Source organism: Pleurodeles waltl, chromosome 8 (assembly GCF_031143425.1).
Source record: "Pleurodeles waltl isolate 20211129_DDA chromosome 8, aPleWal1.hap1.20221129, whole genome shotgun sequence".
In the NCBI taxonomy this organism is placed as follows: Eukaryota; Metazoa; Chordata; class Amphibia; order Caudata; family Salamandridae; genus Pleurodeles; species Pleurodeles waltl.
This window is the reverse complement of record NC_090447.1, coordinates 69,902,679-69,922,045: the sequence shown is the minus strand read 5'-3', so window position 1 is coordinate 69,922,045 and position 19,367 is coordinate 69,902,679. Positions and strand designations below refer to the sequence as shown.

Below are 19,367 nucleotides of genomic sequence, written 5' to 3'. Positions count from 1 at the left end.
ATGGTCTTTCACAGCTACTGAAATATATTTTGAAAGGTTTGTAAAGTTGACTTAGTTATATAAATGTTGTGTGTTAGGAAAAACCTGATACCAAAAACCTTGCATTTCACAAAGGTCAGACAGTTCACCTTACAGAATCCTGGAACTCTGCAGTCACAAGGAAAAGTATTGGCATTGCAAGAAGACAAACTGACTTTTGACCTTTGTCTCTGAACACAGAGCAAATGTGACAAGAATAAGATTCAAAGGCATCTTAATTGCTAATTCAGTTTCTGACTGAACAGAACACCTGTTCTTTGTCCACTGCCAGAAGGGTCAAGTGGAATCTAAAAATAGCTCGACCTCATAAGCCAATGCGAGTGGTCGAGTAGATGTTTCAGCCCTGAATACTAATATTATACTCCTATTTCCCTTCACTAATCTACCAATAACCCTTTTGGGTTCCGGAATAGCGTTCTACCCACCGAAAAGCACTTTGACCCCTCGCCAGGGGTAGTGAGCGCTATATAAATACAATTACAATTTATACCTATCCAAGTGCCATCATGGATTGGTTAATAAAAAAAAAATAACACACATGCGCACCCGTACATCATTATGCAACCACCAGCCAGTGGCCGTGCTATTGTGCCTTTTGTTTTTTCTTCCCTGTCTCTCTCTTTTTTGCTGATACTGCGCCGCATCACCTAAAAGCATTTTCTTTTTACCGATGCTGCACAGCATCGGCAAAGCCAATTGGTTAAAAAGATGTGACCTATTGGCTTTGTCAGTGCTTTTTCTGTAAATTGCTCTAATGCCAACTTTGGCTCATCCGCCCTCTGGAGAACCTTAGATTAATAATCAAAGGTTTAACCTGTTTCTTGTAGTTGGACGAGAGTCACATGGAAAAGCCAGTTCTAACGGTTTGCGCTTGTTCTATGGGTGAAGCCAAGCAACTGGTTAGACAGATGATAACACAATTCTTAATTGTGAAATACATTTATTGTAGATTTATTGCAGCGTAAGTATGTCTTAGCTGTGGGCGCAGAATGGAATATTAAACGGACCTGGGTGAGGAAAAAAAGGGAATGTTGAGAGGAAACTCCTAGGAAGACTAATTGAAAATTGCTACTTTTTTCTGAGGACTCGAGTTTTGTTCCAGCGTTTACATTTCTCTTCAGTTTCTTCTTGCATCAGTGACCTAAAGCACATTATGCATTTATTTTTTATAGTTAAAAAAGACGACGCAGTGAAAGGTATATACTTCGATCTATGCTATACTTTGCACTTCAGTGAGATACTAAAACACTTTTAAATCGGACATGTTATCCTTTTAACCTTAACTGTGCATTCAGCGCCGCCTTCTGAAATGGTAAATTTGAGGACATTGTTAGCATTAGTTCGCATGAGTTATTATGCTCCCGACACAATCATTTTCCAACCGCTGCTGCTTCTGAGCCAAAACAGGTTTTTTGTTGCCTTCGGCCTGCATTCAGATACCTTCTGTTAGAAATGGGCTCTCTAGTTGGCAGTCGGTTTACACCCTGTCCAAGTAGGGACCCTCACTCTAGTCAGGATAAGGGAGATACCCGCTCAGATAACCTCTGCTCACCTCCTTGGTAGCTTGGTGCGAGCAGTCAGGCTTATATCAGTAGCAATGTGTAAAGCATTTTCACATGACACACAGTAATCAGTGAAAACACTACAAAAGGACACCACACCAGTTTTAGAAAAATAGCCAATATGTATCTGTGTAAAACAAGACCAAAACGAGAAAAATCCAACTACAGTAATAAAGATATGAATTTTGCATAATTAACTTAAAAGTACAGTTCCTTAAAGTCGATAGCTCCGTCTGGGGCTATCACGGTGTCATGAACAACAAATCCAACAGTTCAGGCCGGCTGCGGCGTCATGGGCTGCTACGGTGTTGGGAAGACCCGCAAACAGTACCTTGGAAATGTAAGGTGTCATGATCCTCGCAATGAGATCTGGAATGTGGCATCGCAGGCATATGTTCTGGAGGTCGGTGCAGGGGTCACGGGCCCTTAAAGTCGCGCGTATTGCGGATCGAACTCCGGGCTGATGACTAAGTTAGGAGCACTGGCGTGGATGGCGTCGGGGCTGCGGTGCGAAGTGGGATGATGCGACGTGTGGTACACACAGGTCACGGTGCAGGCAGCGGCTCAGTGACGGATCATGTGGCGTCGATGAGTCCAGGGCTGCGGTGTGAAGCTGGCCCGTTTGATGTGCGGTGCCTCCAGGTCACGGTACAGGCAGTGGTGTCATCGTTGCTGAAGCGCTGTTGTCCGTAGGCCCAAGGCAGCGGCGCAGGGCAGGCTCTGTGCAGCTCCCGCGGGTCGGGGTGCAGACGGGGCGTCTGTTGACGCTGGAGTCGATGGTGCTGGTGTCGGTGGACTGGGGCTGTGGTGCGGGACGGTGCTTCGTGTACCTCACAAGCTCCTCTCTTCCAGGTGCCGGTATAAGGTGATTACCGCGCTCCTTTGTTCCAGGTGCCGTTATAAGGTGATTACAGTGCTCCTATGTTCCAGGTGCCGTTATAAGGTGATTACAGTGCTCCTTTGTTCTAGGTGCCGTTATAAGGTGATTAAGCGCTCCTTTGTTCCAGGTGCCGTTATAAGGCGATTACTGCTCTCCTTTGTTCCAGGCGCCGTTATAAGGTGATTACAGTGCTCCTTTGTTCCAGGTGCTGTTATAAGGTGATTACAGTGCTCCTTTGTTCCAGGTGCTGTTATAAGGCGATTACAGTGCTCCTTTATTCCTGTGCCGTCCTAAGGTGATTACCGTGCTCGTTTCTTCTGGGTACCGTCCTCAGGTGGTTACCGCGCTCCTTTGTTCCTGGTGCTGTCCTAAGGCGATTGCTGCTCTCCTTTCTTCTGGGTACCGTCCTGAGGTGATTACCACGCTCCTTTCTTTTGAGTACCATCCTCAGGTGGTTACCGTGCTCCTTTTTTCTAGGTACCATCCTAAGGCGATTACCGCACTCCTTTTTTCTGGGTACCGTCCTCAGGTGATTACCGCACTTCTTTCTTCTAGGTACCGCCCTCAGGTGATTACTGTGCTCCTTTGTTCCAGGTGCTGTTATAAGGTGATTACCGCACTACTTTGTTCCTGTTGCTGTCCTAAGGGAATTACCTCACTCCTTTCGTCTAGGTACCGTTCTCAGATGATTAGTGCGCTCCTTTGTTAAGGGTACCGTCATCAGGTGATTACCGAAACTCCTTTGTTCCAGGTACCGTCATCAGGAGATTACCTTCCTAAGGTGATTACTGCACTCCTTTGTTCTGGGTAACGTCATCAAGTGATTACCACGCTTCTTTGTTCCGGGTACCTTCCTAAGGTGATTACAGCGCTTCTTTGTTCCAGGTACCGTCCTCCGGTGATTACCGCATTTCTTTGTTCCTGGTGCTGTCCTTAGGCAATTCCCGCACGTGTTTTTTCTAGGTATCGTCCTCAGGTGATTAGCGCGCTTTTTTGTTCAGGGTACCGTCATCAGGTGATTACCGCATTCCTTTGTTCCAGGTACCATCATCAGGAGATTATCTTCCTAAACTGATTACTGCACTCCTTTCTTCTGGGTACCGTCATCAGGTGATTACAATGCTTCTTTCTTCTAGGTACCGTCCTCAGGTGATTATTGTGCTCCTTTGTTCCAGGTGCCCTTATAAGGCCATTACAGCGCTCCTTTGTTCCAGGTGCCGTTATAAGGCGATTACTGCTCTCCTTTGTTCCAGGCGCCGTTATAAGGTGATTACAGTGCTCCTTTGTTCCAGGTGCTGTTATAAGGTGATTACAGTGCTCCTTTGTTCCAGGTGCTGTTATAAGGCGATTACAGTGCTCCTTTATTCCTGTGCCGTCCTAAGGTGATTACCGTGCTCGTTTCTTCTGGGTACCGTCCTCAGGTGGTTACCGCGCTCCTTTGTTCCTGGTGCTGTCCTAAGGCGATTGCTGCTCTCCTTTCTTCTGGGTACCGTCCTGAGGTGATTACCACGCTCCTTTCTTTTGAGTACCATCCTCAGGTGGTTACCGTGCTCCTTTTTTCTAGGTACCATCCTAAGGCGATTACCGCACTCCTTTTTTCTGGGTACCGTCCTCAGGTGATTACCGCACTTCTTTCTTCTAGGTACCGCCCTCAGGTGATTACTGTACTCCTTTGTTCCAGGTGCTGTTATAAGGTGATTACCGCACTACTTTGTTCCTGTTGCTGTCCTAAGGGAATTACCTCACTCCTTTCGTCTAGGTACCGTTCTCAGATGATTAGTGCGCTCCTTTGTTAAGGGTACCGTCATCAGGTGATTACCGAAACTCCTTTGTTCCAGGTACCGTCATCAGGAGATTACCTTCCTAAGGTGATTACTGCACTCCTTTGTTCTGGGTAACGTCATCAAGTGATTACCACACTTCTTTGTTCCGGGTACCTTCCTAAGGTGATTACAGCGCTTCTTTGTTCCAGGTACCGTCCTCCGGTGATTACCGCATTTCTTTGTTCCTGGTGCTGTCCTTAGGCAATTCCCGCACTTGTTTTTTCTAGGTATCGTCCTCAGGTGATTAGCGCGCTTTTTTGTTCAGGGTACCGTCATCAGGTGATTACCGCATTCCTTTGTTCCAGGTACCATCATCAGGAGATTATCTTCCTAAACTGATTACTGCACTCCTTTCTTCTGGGTACCGTCATCAGGTGATTACAATGCTTCTTTCTTCTAGGTACCGTCCTCAGGTGATTATTGTGCTCCTTTGTTCCAGGTGCCCTTATAAGGCCATTACTGCGCTCCTTTGTTCCAGGCGCCGTTATAAGGTGATTACAACGCTCCTTTCTTCTAGGCACTGTTATAGGTGATTACAGCGCTCCTTTGTTCCAGGCGCCGTTATAAGGTGATTACAACGCTCCTTTCTTCTAGGCACTGTTATAGGTGATTACAGCACTCCTATGTTCCAGGTGCCTTTATAAGGCGATTACAGCGCTCCTATGTTCCAGGTGCCGTTATAATGTGATTACAACGCTCCTATGTTCCAGGTGCCGTTATAAGGTGATTACAGTGCTCCTATGTTCCAGGTGCCGTTATAAGGTTATTACAGTGCTCCTATGTTCCAGGTGCCGTTATAAGGTGATTACAACGCTCCTTTCTTCTAGGCGCTGTTATAGGTGATTACAGCGCTCCTATGTTCCAGGTGCCGTTATAAGGTGATTACAGTGCTCCTCTGTTCGAGGCGCCGGTATAAGGTGATTACCGCGCTTGTTTGTTCCAAGTGCAATTACTGCGCTCCGCTGTTCCGGGTCCAGGTGTATGGTCACTTTCCGTACAACAGTGGTGATGTGTTTACGGCGTATTCAGTTCCCAACTTCATTTGTCCATGCGATGCCAACTGCCCCCAGGAGCTATATACGGACATTATACACCTGGCAGCACTGTACTGCTAGGAGAGACAGGAAAGGCGAGTCCACACCTGTCCGCTGTGAGCCTCGGGTGATGGAGGTCCAGGCCTGGGTGTGCTTTGTGCTGAGTTTCACTCCCTGGCTGCTACTGATGCGCTCTGTGGCTGAAAGGGAGACATTCGAAACGAGATATGCGGTGAGCACATTTCCAGTGAATTCGCGCCTAGTCATTGTTATGTGGAATGCGCTTGGAGGCGGGCTTTTGTGGCTGGATCCAGTGACCCGCCTCGACCCAGGTCTCCTGCCCCCAACTGGTGCTTTAAATGGGCAGGTACTGTCCGGCACTGAGTACCTGCACTTCTTTCATTTGAAAGGGAGAGTACCTGCACTTCTCAGCGCTGCTGCAATACATTAAATGGGAGAGTACCGGCACTTCTCAGCAGCAAACAGTTTAATGAGTACCTGCACTTGTCAGCGCTGCTGCAATACATTAAATGGGAGAGTACCGGCACTTCTCAGCAGCAAACAGGTTAATGAGTACCTGCACTTCTCAGCGCTGCTGCAATACATTAAATGGGAGAGTACTGGCACTTCTCAGCAGCAAACAGGTTAATGAGCACCTGCACTTCTCAGCGCTGCTGCAATACATTAAATGGGAGAGTACCGGCACTTCTCAGCAGCAAACAGGTTAATGAGCACCTGCACTTCTCAGCGCTGCTGCAATACATTAAATGGGAGAGTACCGGCACTTCTCAGCAGCAAACAGGTTAATGAGTACCTGCACTTCTCAGCGCTGCTGCAATACATTAAATGGGAGAGTACTGGAACTTCTCAGCAGCAAACAGGTTAATGAGCACCTGCACTTCTCAGCGCTGCTGCAATGCATTAAATGGGAGAGTACTGGCACTTCTCAGCAGCAAACAGGTTAATGAGTACCTGCGCTTCTCAGCGCTGCTGCAATACATTAAGTGGAGAGTACCGGCACTTCTCAGCAGCAATCAGGTACTCACTCTAGTTAGCGAGTACCTGCGCTTCAATGTTTCCTTTTAGACCACGGCCCCCAACTAATCAATTATGCTGCAGTCCAATGACGTAGCGTCTCCCGCTGGCAGCCATTTTGATTCCTGTCAGGGAATTGACGAGAAATTGTGATTTTTGCTTTGTTTGTCCCACTATAATCTTTGTCACCACGATGCTTTAATACCACAAGAGGAGTGTGACTCAAAGCCCTTCTTAGCCAGATAAATTGTTGGTGTTGTCTTCATTTTATGCCTCGCATGACCAGGCCGCTTTCGCCAGACTGGGATCAACAGAAACAGAGCCAACTTGTTGAATACTTAAAGTACATATTTTGATTTGGCGGAAGCAGTGTGCTTCCAGAAAAAGAGTGCCTGTATTGCACTTTCTGCCTTGAGGACAAACTTGCGCTCAACATGGTATGATTGAGCTGTTTAAAGTGACAATCCGTGTTCAAGGCTGTTGGCCGGATCTGTTTAATAAGAAAAGTAACAACAAAACCCGTAGGCCTCAACTATTTATTGTGAAAAGCATTTGTTAAAACCAATAGGCTTTTAAGGGTGCATCGGAAGTACACTCTGTTAATGCCTTCTGAAAGGCGCATTGTTCGTTGGAATCTCACAAACTACTGTAGAAAGCAAGGATTTTGGTGTTGGGTACTTCCTTTGACAGACCCTGGAGGTACAGTATTTGCACTGTGATAATCCCCTCTTTGGAATGCCTGCAGCCATAACTGTGGGTCAGGCTCTTGTAATTAACAAAACATTTTCATATATACATATTCATACACGGAGGGTTATTGGGTCAGCCCGCGTATGTCTGTTCGAGAGGCATTCACATTCTGCTTCACACCAGCACACGTTAGCAGCATTATTGCATACAGTGTGCGTCTGTAAAGAACTGAGGCCATAGAGAGGTTATTGGCTGGTTCCCTTGTTTCGCATGCTAGGGATTAGTAAATGTCAGAGTGGAATTGTTGCATGTTTAAGTGGGCTACACCCCCAACTAACTAGAAGATCACTGACATTTTTCAAAGTTGTATGGAAAATTGAGTAGGACCTCTGCATCTCTTCTAACTAGCTAAATCTGAGTTCTTTTATTGTTTAGACTCTTTGCACTTTTTTAGATACTTGCAGTTTAATAATATCTCTGGGTATCAGAAGATAGTGGGAATATTCAGACTGAAGCACAGTTTAATAATGAGTGTTAAGTTTTTTGTTCTGTATATTTAATGTAGTGAAGTAATGTTTAATACAACTTATTTTAACAGTGTGGTTTAGGGTATTCAAAAGATTAGAGTGTTCGACATAAGATAGACAATGGAAATAAGCGGAGTAACATTTTGGGTAACTATAATGTAATTACGTTTTTAAGAAATGAATGAATTCTTTTGGGTGTCTGACAGTTTGATATAGTTATTACACTGAGTTTTATATGTTCTAATATTTAAAATATATAAACAAGTAATTTGTGTATGCCTGGAACCATTTAGGATGTAAATGTAGCTTACAATATTTTTCTACTTTCTTATGATTTTAAGTAACTAAACAATAAATGTTTGCCTTACCTCTCCCCACCACAGTGTAATGCATTGAAGAATACTAAAAAAGCCATGGATAGAATGCTTAATCTCAGCCATTAGTAATTACTCGGGCCACAACCCAGCCCATCTTTTCTTGCCCACCATGCCACCTCAGATTAGACCCAAACATAGGGAAATAAGTCTTGGTCCTAATCCGACAGAAACAGCCCAAACTGAGCTACCGCACCAGATCCTCTCGGAACCGGACCACAAGCAACCAGGAGTAAAACCAGCCTATTTGGGCCGCTCCAGTTGGGTGCAGCTTAGCTCCAGTGGCACAGTAAGCACGGGACCCACATCTGCGCATACTCTTCACACTTAAGGCGTCACAATGAAGAATACAAGAGAAGTGATGGATAAATGCTTGAACTCATCTCAACCACTCGTCCAGCCTTTGGCTGTATGGCCCTGTGAGTAATGGCATTTTGTTTGGTCATTTTTGCCTGAAAATGATGGCGCTTCAGTGTCTGGGTTGGTTAGCCAGTCCTTTGGTTATTAGAAGTTTTCCATGGATAGGCCCCTTTTCTTTTCTAAATGATGGCCTGTCCTTTTCTCATCTCTCCGCATCTACCCTCCACTGAAATCTCTTGAAAACTACCCGCAAAACTGCAGAGCTTGCCTGGTGCCCGTGAACTGGCAAGTGAACCGGTTCCGGTCCTTGAGCTCCACTATGGCATACGCCAGATACTCGAGAAAGACCTTCCAGTAGTAGTAATCACATTGCTGACAACGTTCAGTTGGCGCCGAAGGGAGCGTAGCCTGGTTGAATGTCTCCGTGTGACTTGGACACATTTTGCAGTTGATCTTGTGTCTGGTACCCGAGTCGGCGTCCACCTCCACTCTTGCTTCACCGTGTCAATCTGAAGCCCCACAAAAGTTGTTTTTGCATGTCCCGGGTACAAGAGATCCCCCTTTCCACTGCCTCCTTGAATGACTTCCTACCTTTGACATGGTGTTCCCAAAGTTGGAAGTCATTCAGGGAGTGTGACCCGCCCTATACATTCTCTTTTGTGTTCAGCTCCACAAGAAATGCAGTAAAACACTGATCATGGCACTGAGAGCTCATAGGAAATATACCTGAGTTCCAAAACCCTGTAAGTTGTGTGTGTGCGGTTTACTGTAACACACCCAGTAATTTATAACAGGCACTTGAACATACCCTGCATGAAAAATAAAATAGAAATGCTAATTGGTTGTCATTAATGCAGGACTGATAGCCAATAAAAATAGGCACTAAAATCAAGAACCACTTAGCAGTGGCTTTTACTTAGGGTACTGCATAATATTTAGAGTTAATGTCTCGGCAGCTAAGACATCAGTGAGTAAGTTCATTGATAGGGGAGGGAGATCCTTCTGGACCCTAAATACAGAGGACCCTTTGCAGAGGTGAGAGACAACTGAAGAGTAGAGATTCGAAGGCTACAGATGACTCTAGACCACATTCAAAATACCCTTGTAATAGGAAGTGTTTCAGATCCTTTTTGAATGTTATAATTCAGGAAGGGTTTATAGACCTGGCAGAAGGTAACTCCAGATTCTTGCAAGCTATCTGAAAATGATTGTGTCATAGACTGCTCTTTTTTTTATGGGCGAGCGCAAAGCGCTCCGTCCATTCTGTAATCTCTCTTTGGGCTTGAAACCACGCCCATGCCACGTCAGTCACTTACATTGGTTCGTGGGCTTGCCTTTTAAAATCCGCTTGCTTTCATTTGTGAAAGGCATGCATACGTCATGTATTTTCCGATGTTTAGCCCACCTACACAGCACCGGTAAACTACTGAAACCATTCAAGGCTCGATGTTTTCAGCCTGGGGTCCGGACTACTTTATCTGTTTATTTTCAACACAGGGCGATCACGCTGGGGTTCACATAGCGCGATCGTGCTGCGTTTTGTTTTTCTTTACAAAGCTAATAGCTCTAACTCGAACAAATGCGAGACCCGTCCCATTGAAAATGCTTGTTTAATACTGGTGTGTCTCAGAGAAGGGACTCCACTGTGCAAACTCCATTGGCTCCCAAATATATATATATATTTTTTTGGCTAACTAAATAATGTTAGACATGCAGTGCTTTGTGGGTGATGCAAGCTATCTTCAAATAAGCTATAGCTTTAGTGGGAAGCCGTCGAAATATTACAGGGAGTATATTGGTACCCAGGTAATGTAAAATGTCTTGTAAGCTGATGGACGTTTAGTAGGTCAGTGAGGACCAAGTTACTATAGCCCAGCCTCGCGAGAACAAGGACTTGAACAGAGGTCTCGAGGACTTGTGTGAATCTGCCTTTAACCTAAAATAGTAATGTACACTCCTAGGAATGGGATTAATAGGTAGTTTGGGATTTCTTTTGGGGAGATTAACAAAAAAGCTGTTTTCAATGGTTGAGTTTTAACTTTTAACTTTAAACGGCCAGCGGAGCGAGAGATGTGCCTGGGAGAAGAGACCTTCCTTGAATTGCTAAGGATGACCCCAAATGGTTCCTTATATGTACGAAAAAGTGCAGGTGACAATATGGAGCCTTGGGGAAACCCTTGGTGCAAAGTTACAGCTGTCTGGGTGCCCTAACAGCACCCTAATTTGTCATCAAGGGCCCTCTTTACTCTGTGCTCTTTCAGGGAAAGCAGCCCATGACAGTAAACCAACCACATGACCTAGGAGATGGTTGGTAAGAGAAATTATGTATCATCCTAAATTCACTCTCCCCATTTTAGCACCAATTCCAGTGAAACTTAGAAATAGTGAAATCTCCTCTGATTTGAAGGCCTACAGCTATTCCTAAAACTTTTTCCTCGATCTTTCTACCGAGGTTCTTCTCTTCTTTCTGGCCCATATCAAGTTTGTTATCATACTTAGATTTCACACAACCCTTTCAAAGAGACACTGAAACTTTCTTTAAACCCTCTCAAAACTTGTTTCCTTTTATTGTAAAAGTCTTTCAAAGCTTTCTCCAGTTGACGTGCCTGAATAGATCTCAAATTACCTTCATTAGCACCCTCAAGACTGTCGTAGTTTGTCATCTTGATCTCTTCTCTGCTCTCTCGTTCCTTCAGTGAGCATCATTGTACGCCTCTGCTACTCCTAGCCAGAGTGCCTGGGCCCACCATTGAACCAAGACTGTTCATGGCATCTAAACATGGATTAGGGACCTCCTCTTCTAAAATGGCAGAGGAATGCGCACAGGCCTGCGGTGAGCTACCAGCGAAGCCACGTCTCCCAGTATGTCTCCTTTTACGGATTACTGTGCGCTCCTGTTGCAGAGCACCTGGTCCATAAGGAATAATGGCTTCTCCTTCGATGTACCACTATCACTGGTGGTGAATGGAAGCCGGCTTCCTCGTGTCTTCTGGTTGTTTTCTTTATAGACACGTCATCCATCAGTGCCTTTGTAGCACACACAAAGTTGCCTGATTTTTTTCTCTCCTCTTCATTCACAATTTGGGTTATGAAAGCCAGACCTGACCTCCAGTTGAAAAATGATTCTAGGCATCTTTTTCCAGATGTTTGTCTTGGTCTATCCATGCACCCTAAAGCTGGCCTGTCTCTCATTCCACTCACCTCCTGTGTTCATACCCCACGGGTCTCCGCCTGTGCCTGTATGGCAAACGAGTCCGATCCTCATCGTCCCAGATCTTGTGTGGTCCCACTACCTTCCTCTTCCTGCCCATGTCTGCCCCAGCCTCCTCTTCTGCATGGCCTTCATGGCCTACGAAAGCAGCTGCATCATCTGCTCTGTCGCTCCTTCCCCCGCCGCCGCCTGCTACATCCTCATCCTCTCTGCTCCTTTTATCTTCTCCTGCCCGCCCTCCTTCCCCTGTCCCTCCAGCTCTTCCCTCTTTCTGTGCTCCATCAGTCACCTGCAGGTACTCAAGCGTCCTTCACTGCTGTGCGTCCCACTGTCCGACTCCTGCTGGGTTCCCTGTCCCAGGCGTGTTGTTTCTTTATTATCCTGTGCAAAAGGAACATGCGGCCAGCGCTGGGTATCTCTAGACACGTGTTTCCGAACATTTGTCCTTCTTCTGTCGATAGTACCATCTTAAACTTGGAGGTGCTGGCAATGCTGCTCAGACTTCTCAGGTTTCTGTGCCACTCCCAAAGCACAGCTGGCTGCAGCAATAAGTGTGAATGCTGAAGTCTTTCAACTAAAGTGAGTGTTATCATGCACTGCATTTAAAATAGTGCATCTGGGCAAATTCTGTGATGGTAAGCCAGGCAGTGCGCTCCCTCACCCCACTTGTAAACCTGTGTTCAGTAGCTAGTTGGGTGTTTTTAATGTATCTTTTTAAAAGTTAAAGCCCTGCCTGGACATTGATGTGATAAGTGGTGGTGTGTGCTTTGCAGACTTCTTACTTTCTGTTCCGCACCACATCCCTGACCAAGCCCTGGACCCCTCTGCATCACTGCTTTGACTGTCAAGTGCTAAAGGGATTTACTTGGTGCTGTGATTGACCCAGAATTAGTTTTGTGTCCGGCTTAAGAGACAACAAGAATTCCCCGTCTGACGATAGGCGGGACAACATGTCCTCCATCGAGAGTGTGTGAGGGGAAAAGTGGTCTCTGTCTTTGCAGTTCACCAAGGAGGCAGCAGGCTCAGTAATTGATGTGATTTTAAGTGACAAAGAAATGCATGTAAATACCAAATATAATAATAAGAAACATAACCCAGCAATGCCTAGAACATTGAGACTTGCTTACCGAGCTCACTCATGGAGTGCGCTGTCCCTCATTGGCCAGGATACCGACTTAAAACCCGCGGATGCCAGGAGAGCCAATAGAATGATGAGAGCTAAGGAACAAAGAGCAAGCAAAATAACAAGGACCATGCCTACCCCGGCTAAAACAGAGGACCCCGGAATATGGGAATCGCAAAGACTAGTGCGGCGAGCAGTAACCATAATAAAATAGACTGGAATAGCCATACTCCATATTGAAAGTTGCCAGGCGGCTTCTATATGGTAAATTAGAGGTAAATACACCTGCTGCTTAGATAGTCCTGGCAGTGGTGGGCTTAACCTGAAATGAGTGGTTTAGCGGTCTAGTTCTTGCTACTAACTTCCCTTGGACGGTTCACCACCACTTCCAGCTAACCTTCCAAATAACGTCCTCATTGTTCTTTGTAGGAGCCTCTGTGAACTGTAGTCTGACTTGCCTCTTTCCCTGTATTGCCTGTATTCTCCCATGATGTTTCTCACAGTCACTTTCTGTGATGTTAGCACGACCCTCCTTAAGATTCCTGATAGCTGCCACAGGACACCACAGTTGGAAGCTGGTTATCCTGGATTCCTTTTGGAGCCCACTGAAACAGTTCCCATATGAACTGCAGTGGAGGTGAATTGGTCATGAGCTCTGCTACATGTTCGTCAGCGCCCCCTGCTGTTGCGCCTCAGACTGCAGCAGCTGCTGTGCTCAGTCACCCAGTGACTCTGTCATATCCTTTGTGCTTCACGCGTCTGAGATGGGTGTACAGGTGAATACCAGTAGGACTTGCTTTGTGGCCAGCAAGGCCTTGCAGAACCGCTCTGTTGAGTCCTTCATGGCCAACGAGGTTGTAAAAAGTCACCAAACAAGCTTGATGCTTCTGTTCCTTCCAGTGAGGGAAACACCACAGTCTGTTGGGATTTTAACTTTCCCCTGGCCCGACTGAATCCTAAACAGCTTAAGTCATTGGCCCCTTGCTACTTTTGGTTTCTTTCATGGAAGACTTTTTGGTGGCGTCAAACATGGACAGTGTTTCTGATCCTCAAAGTCTGCGCACTCCCGCCCTGTGTTCTCTTAACAATCTGTATGGAACAACTTAATCCAACCTCTTTCTTATGTCTGGGCACAGTCCACAAAAGCGAAGTCCACCACGGTGGCGTTTTCCACGCATTTGCCTTCAAGATGCTTACGCTACACGCATTCTGCCAACACCACACTCACAAAACGTACTCCTGGACCAACGCTAACTTTGGCCAAGAAGATACATCATTTGCCTAGGCATTAGAAATACCTGAAGCAGCTTCGCCCCCTAACCTTGCATTCTCAGTTGGTGTGGATTTACCCAGTAAGTTCAGAATGAGAAAGAGTTAGAACGTAAGAGTGGGGTAAAGTTACCCTTATGGTGACTCCATAATACATATTTTGTAGGCTCCTTCAGTTATCAGCACCCCGCTATGCTGCACATATTCATTATCACATTCATTATCAGTTGTAGAAGCACTTTTGGACACCCCAGTAAGTTTCAGAGTACCCACAAAACTGATACAACTCAATAACAGCCTTGTTCTGCTGCAGAGCAGCGCAGGGTGGTTACGGAGGTATAGTTTTGTAAGAGTGCACCACAAAAGCCCTGGCTGAGCTGAACATAGCATGTCAGTTGGAGGAGTAAAACTTGAAGTTGGGCAAAGGCAACTCGTTACTGAAAGTCAGTGCATTTTGTACACGTGAGGCAGGAATCTTCCACTGTCATTTACAATGTGTTTTTCACCTAGGTTGCGGACTGTAGAAGCAGCGCGCCTTATTTCCTTTTTTTCTTTCTTCCTAGTTTACACCTTGTTTTCCTTCCTCGAATACCTCGTGGTCCTCTCCAACATGGCGTTCCACATGACGGCCTGGTGGGACTTTGGAAACAAAGAACTGGTTGTTGGCTGCCCTCTGGAGGACAAGCGCTTCTGATCAAGCCCGTCTACGGGGTGTCTACCGGCTGACTGCGGGGTGCAGACCATGGAAGAGCCCTGTATCAACGTCTTGTACTACGACCGTACAGAGAGAAGGTGCCGCAAACAAGCTGTCTGGCTGTAAGCTTCCAGATAATGGGGACATGGAAGCCATTTTGGATTATTGCAAAGGATGGGACTGCAGAAAGGGGTTGTACAAAAGAAACATGTCACCTTGAGGCTTCTCGGGTGTCACTTCATTATTAGTGCGTCTAAAAGACAACACAAGATGACTGCGAGGCCTTGGGGGTCTAGCAGTTGCACTGACACTTCCAGTATGGTGTCTACACAAACACCCTTCTAACTGGTCTGAACTCTGGATATGGAGGGATTACATAGTTATTTTTATATACCTTATGCAAAGATCACAGCCATCTCCCTGAAGCTGGATTATCTTAATTTCCAAGTCTTGGATATCAGAGACTCTAGAGGACTTGGGCGTGATCTTCTCAATTCTGTCTCAATAATTGTGTATATTCGATTTTCTGACTTCATTTTGAAATCATTGAACCTGTGGCATGGGTGTTGATGGGGATGTATTTATTGTGTTTTTATTTTTCAGTGGGAGAAAATCTTGCTTCTATTTAATCTTTTTTTTTTTTTATATTTTAGGGATAGCCAAAAATTTTACTTGTCAATGAAAAAAGAGATCATTGCATCATATTGCGGTGATCCCAAACAAAACCTAGGGCTGTCGTCTTGCATATTCTTAATCTGGCAGTTTCAACCGTGGTAAAGTGTGAGAAGGGGAACCTCTAGATTGGCGTGTCTCCTGCTCTCACCATATAGAATATTTAGGTATACAATAATGTCAATAACGAGAAATCTCAAACATACTGAAATGAAGCGGACTTAGCCAGATAGACCATTTGGCAACGTACTTCGTCCACCCAGTTCTCGCTATAGCATTATACGTGTAAATGGTCCTCCTGCTTCTAGATTGAGTGCCCAGTTCCATGTCCTCCTCCACGCATGGAGCATGGAATGCAGGTACCAAATGTATAGTCATGAGAGTACTGTATTCATCGCCATTCACTGTGATGTTTTCTGGGACCAGTGGGAGTGAGCAGCCTTCCAGGCCAGAAGGCAAGGCAAGGTGAGGTAGGAGGGCATGGCTTGGTGTCCAGCTGTGAAGCTTGTGTGTCATGGCATCTTGTCTACACTTCCCCATATCTAAATTATTGTGAAATCTTGTGTAAAGCCTTTCCCTATTTTTGAGAACATATCCGCACATTGTAATTGGGCCAGAACGTGTACCTCATCAGTTAAATAAGGGATGCCTTGAGCATTTCCATCTTTCCTCCTATTGTGTGTCCTGGGCCCCACTTCCTTGTTGCTTTACCTCCCGCTTGGCCTTCTCCATCACTCTGAGAGCTCAAGAATGGGTACCACTGCCTGTTATCTTTACTATGATGGCAGCAAGATATCTTTTTCAGCACATCGAAGACTGGCTGATGCCTAAGAGAGTTATTTCTTTTATGGTGACTTTTAAAAGGCCTGTGCCTGCTACTTGTGTTGGAAACACCCTTTGCCAGTTGTACGCTTTTCCTTTAAAAATTGTCCTGGAACTTTTCCAAGTCATGTTCTCTGAGTTCTAAAAGTAAGTTTAACAGGGACCAGGAATGTAGGCCAGCAAATGGTCCTCGTCCATAAACTACTGCCAGGTCCCTCTCAACACTAGATTACTTAATTACTTCAGACATTAAATCTTCCATGCCAGGGATGTCACCACTGCTGTAAACAAACTTAACATTTCCATTAGTTGTGAGGTGAACCAGGCTTTGGGCTGTGCCCTTCTGCCATTCACATTCCATGAAACAGATAATGGATTCTCACCCAGTCCCACCCTAGGGATCTCAGTTCTCTAGTACTGCTCTAGTACTGCTCAGTGCCTCAGTTTACTGCAAAGAACCCCCAAGCTGTCTCGGTACGGTTTCTAGCTATGTTTGACAAAACTCAGCCCAGGTTCCTGAAGAGGGTTCTGGCTTTATTCTTGGTGGTGCTTAGGTTGATCACTTCCAAGCTATAGCTCTCTCTAAAATACACAGAGGAAGGAGAACAGCTTCGACCTTCATCCTTCTTGTCATGCCCTGCGTTTAAGAGGTCACATAGAAAACTGTGCTTAGTTCCTCTGTCGCTGACTTTGTGTCTCTTGGGGGATTAGGCTGCCTGTACCTCACTCAAGTGTGGCTTTGTTGAACAGCCTCCTCACTTCAGAAAAAGTCAAGATGGTGGTTCTAGGAACATTCCTGGCCATGATACAAGCACGACCTGAAGATGTTACCTCATGAGAAGATGCTCAGTCCTGGGAGGCAAAATCTGGTCAGCATCACTTCTGTGTTCTCCTCTTGGTAATCTGTTCTGAAGAGATGGCACATAGGGGACTGCGACTTACGGATGAGAAGGCATTGAAGCCCTCTAGTAACTCTAGCACGATTACCCAATTAGCACCTCCTTCCATTACTAATGTCCACCCGCTGTTTGTGGTTCTGCTCTGTCCACAGTAATGCTGCAGCTGTATCAAGCATAGCCAAGTGGATGAAAGGCGGAGGAACATTACGCCGGGCCAACAGTATATGGGATGTTCACACTTGGCCTCACGCATTTAAACTAAAGCACAGGTCATTTGATAGCACAATGTTCCTTAATGACTGAAGTGAACCTCAGTGTAATAGTCTTTACAGTAGTACTGTATGCACCTAATAAGTGGGTTTACTGCCAGCAACTAATACATTTCTTCTGGTCCCCCAGCTTACCAGATGCCCATTGGACTATGATCCATAACCTATGGCAGTGCAAAGAGAAAGGGCAACCAAATGCATATTGGCTTTAGCCTACGTTGAGCTCTTCAGTGGACAATTCTTCTCTTGCAGTTGTGTTGGGCATTCCAGGTCACTTCCTTCTTTGTTCCAGACGTTAGTCGTGATTTCTGTTGCAGTTGGTGTTTAAGGGACCATTATAATCTTTTTCGAGACAGCCCCCAGTAGGAACTGCCTCACATGGCCATTAAAGTTATGCATTGTTCCCTTGGTGGGAAGTCCAGAAATGCTACATGGTGTTACCCTTAGAAATCACCCATGTTGGCCTGCACGATGTATAGCTAGAGAAATGGGCTCTCTTTTTGTACAACCACTACGTTTACTGCCATAAAGAAAGCTGAGCATAGTAATCCAGATTCCAGTAATTCCAGGACTGAATCTTGTATGATTTTTGCAATAGTTGGCATAAGTGACAATTTAGAGAGATATCTCCTGTGCTCTTCCTATGCTGCTCTGTATAAAAGACTCTGTTTTTTCTACCGAGTCTTGGCACACGCTGCACCACTCTTATGAATCAAAGCAGTTTCAGGGCGAACTTCTCTGGTCTTGGAGGTCTGATACGCGGCACCAAGAGCTTGTGGAAGGCAACTTGTCCATTTGCTTGGTTCCAGAAGCAAGCTAACCATGGCTTGCATTCTGAGGTCCTATCAGTGTGGCCAGAGGTTTCTCTATGCAGGGAAGAGGTGTGACTAGTAAGCACAGCCTGAAAGTGCTCTGGAAGTGCCAGGTGGTGGACGTAAGTCCCAGGCCAGCAGTCAGAATCACACGTCAGTATCATAGAGCCCACGGCAGTGGTCCATACTTTTCGGGGGTACAAGTCGAATTCACTTTTGCTGGAGATTGAGACTCAAACTGCGTGTCCATTAAGAGCACTTAGGCCACCTACAGCCCAGTAGTTGCTGCTGAATCCTCTTGCTCCCATCAAGGATTACATGTCCGGTATATGTGCTTTATGACTGTATGGGCACTTTACGTGTCCTCCGCTACCACCTGCAGTGTGTTTGGCCTCTGGAGGGCATTCGGTGTGCCGAGCTTGATATCCTCTGAGATCTCTGCTTTAAATACATTGATGACCTACTTTTTGGAGAAATTTTTTTAGTTTTGGCTTCTGTGTATTTCACATCCTGCATCTGGTACATATGACTCAATTCTGAAAGAAAAAGAAACTAATTAGCTGACACACCAATCACATTAATACTGCAATGTAAAACCCGAAAAAACTCCTCTGAATGTCTTTGTTCACTCCACAACCATTCGCCACAGACGCTAGGGATGAAAGAGGGGTCCCTAGAATGGAACTGGGCGTATTGTTGTAACTCCGTTTCCTTTTTTCATATAATGTGGCCTTATTTTCGACCTTACGAGTGGGTTGATGTTTTATTGTGTACATTTCAGGTTTGCATCTTAAGTGTACGATCTAAACAATAAAATGTCATTTCAGTTTTTGAATCGGCCACTTATTTGATGCAGTGTTGTTGTAATGTGAATTATCTTTTAGATTTGGTTATGCAGTGGTTTCTTTGGGGCTCTGACAGCCACAGTGAGGAAGGTCGGGATTTGACTTCCCAGGCGTCTTTGTATTTTCTTCACTATTATGAACTTATTTGGTTAACAGTTCACCTTTAACAAGAAGATAATGTTTGTCATGTTCCTGATATCAGCAAAATGTCCTTGAATTTTCCTCTATACATTTTATTTAAAAAAAAGACTTCTCTTTTACCATGACTCTTAACTTTCCAACTTACTTCCTCCTGGGCTACTGGATTTAAAAAAATGTCTTAATGTTACTTGGAATTAGTTTAAATCTAATTACCAAATGAACCACCAAAAGTTCTCCTGCATACAAAACTTTTTTTATCAACTCTGTTTATTGACCGTAATATAGC

General features: G+C 45.3%; 1 protein-coding gene across 4 annotated transcripts in view; it reads left to right on the top strand.

Annotated features, from left to right (window-relative positions):
* The window catches only part of PGAP2 (post-GPI attachment to proteins 2), a 118,846-nt gene extending 99,916 nt beyond the window's left edge, over positions 1-18,930 (top strand). For all 4 annotated transcript variants that reach the window (XM_069203723.1, XM_069203725.1, XM_069203724.1 and 1 more), the window contains exon 6: positions 14,491-18,930. In XM_069203723.1, coding sequence (XP_069059824.1) covers positions 14,491-14,621 — 131 coding nt within the window. In that variant the 3' untranslated portion in view covers positions 14,622-18,930. The remainder of the gene's footprint in view (positions 1-14,490) is intronic.
* Positions 18,931-19,367: the final 437 nt, after the last annotated feature.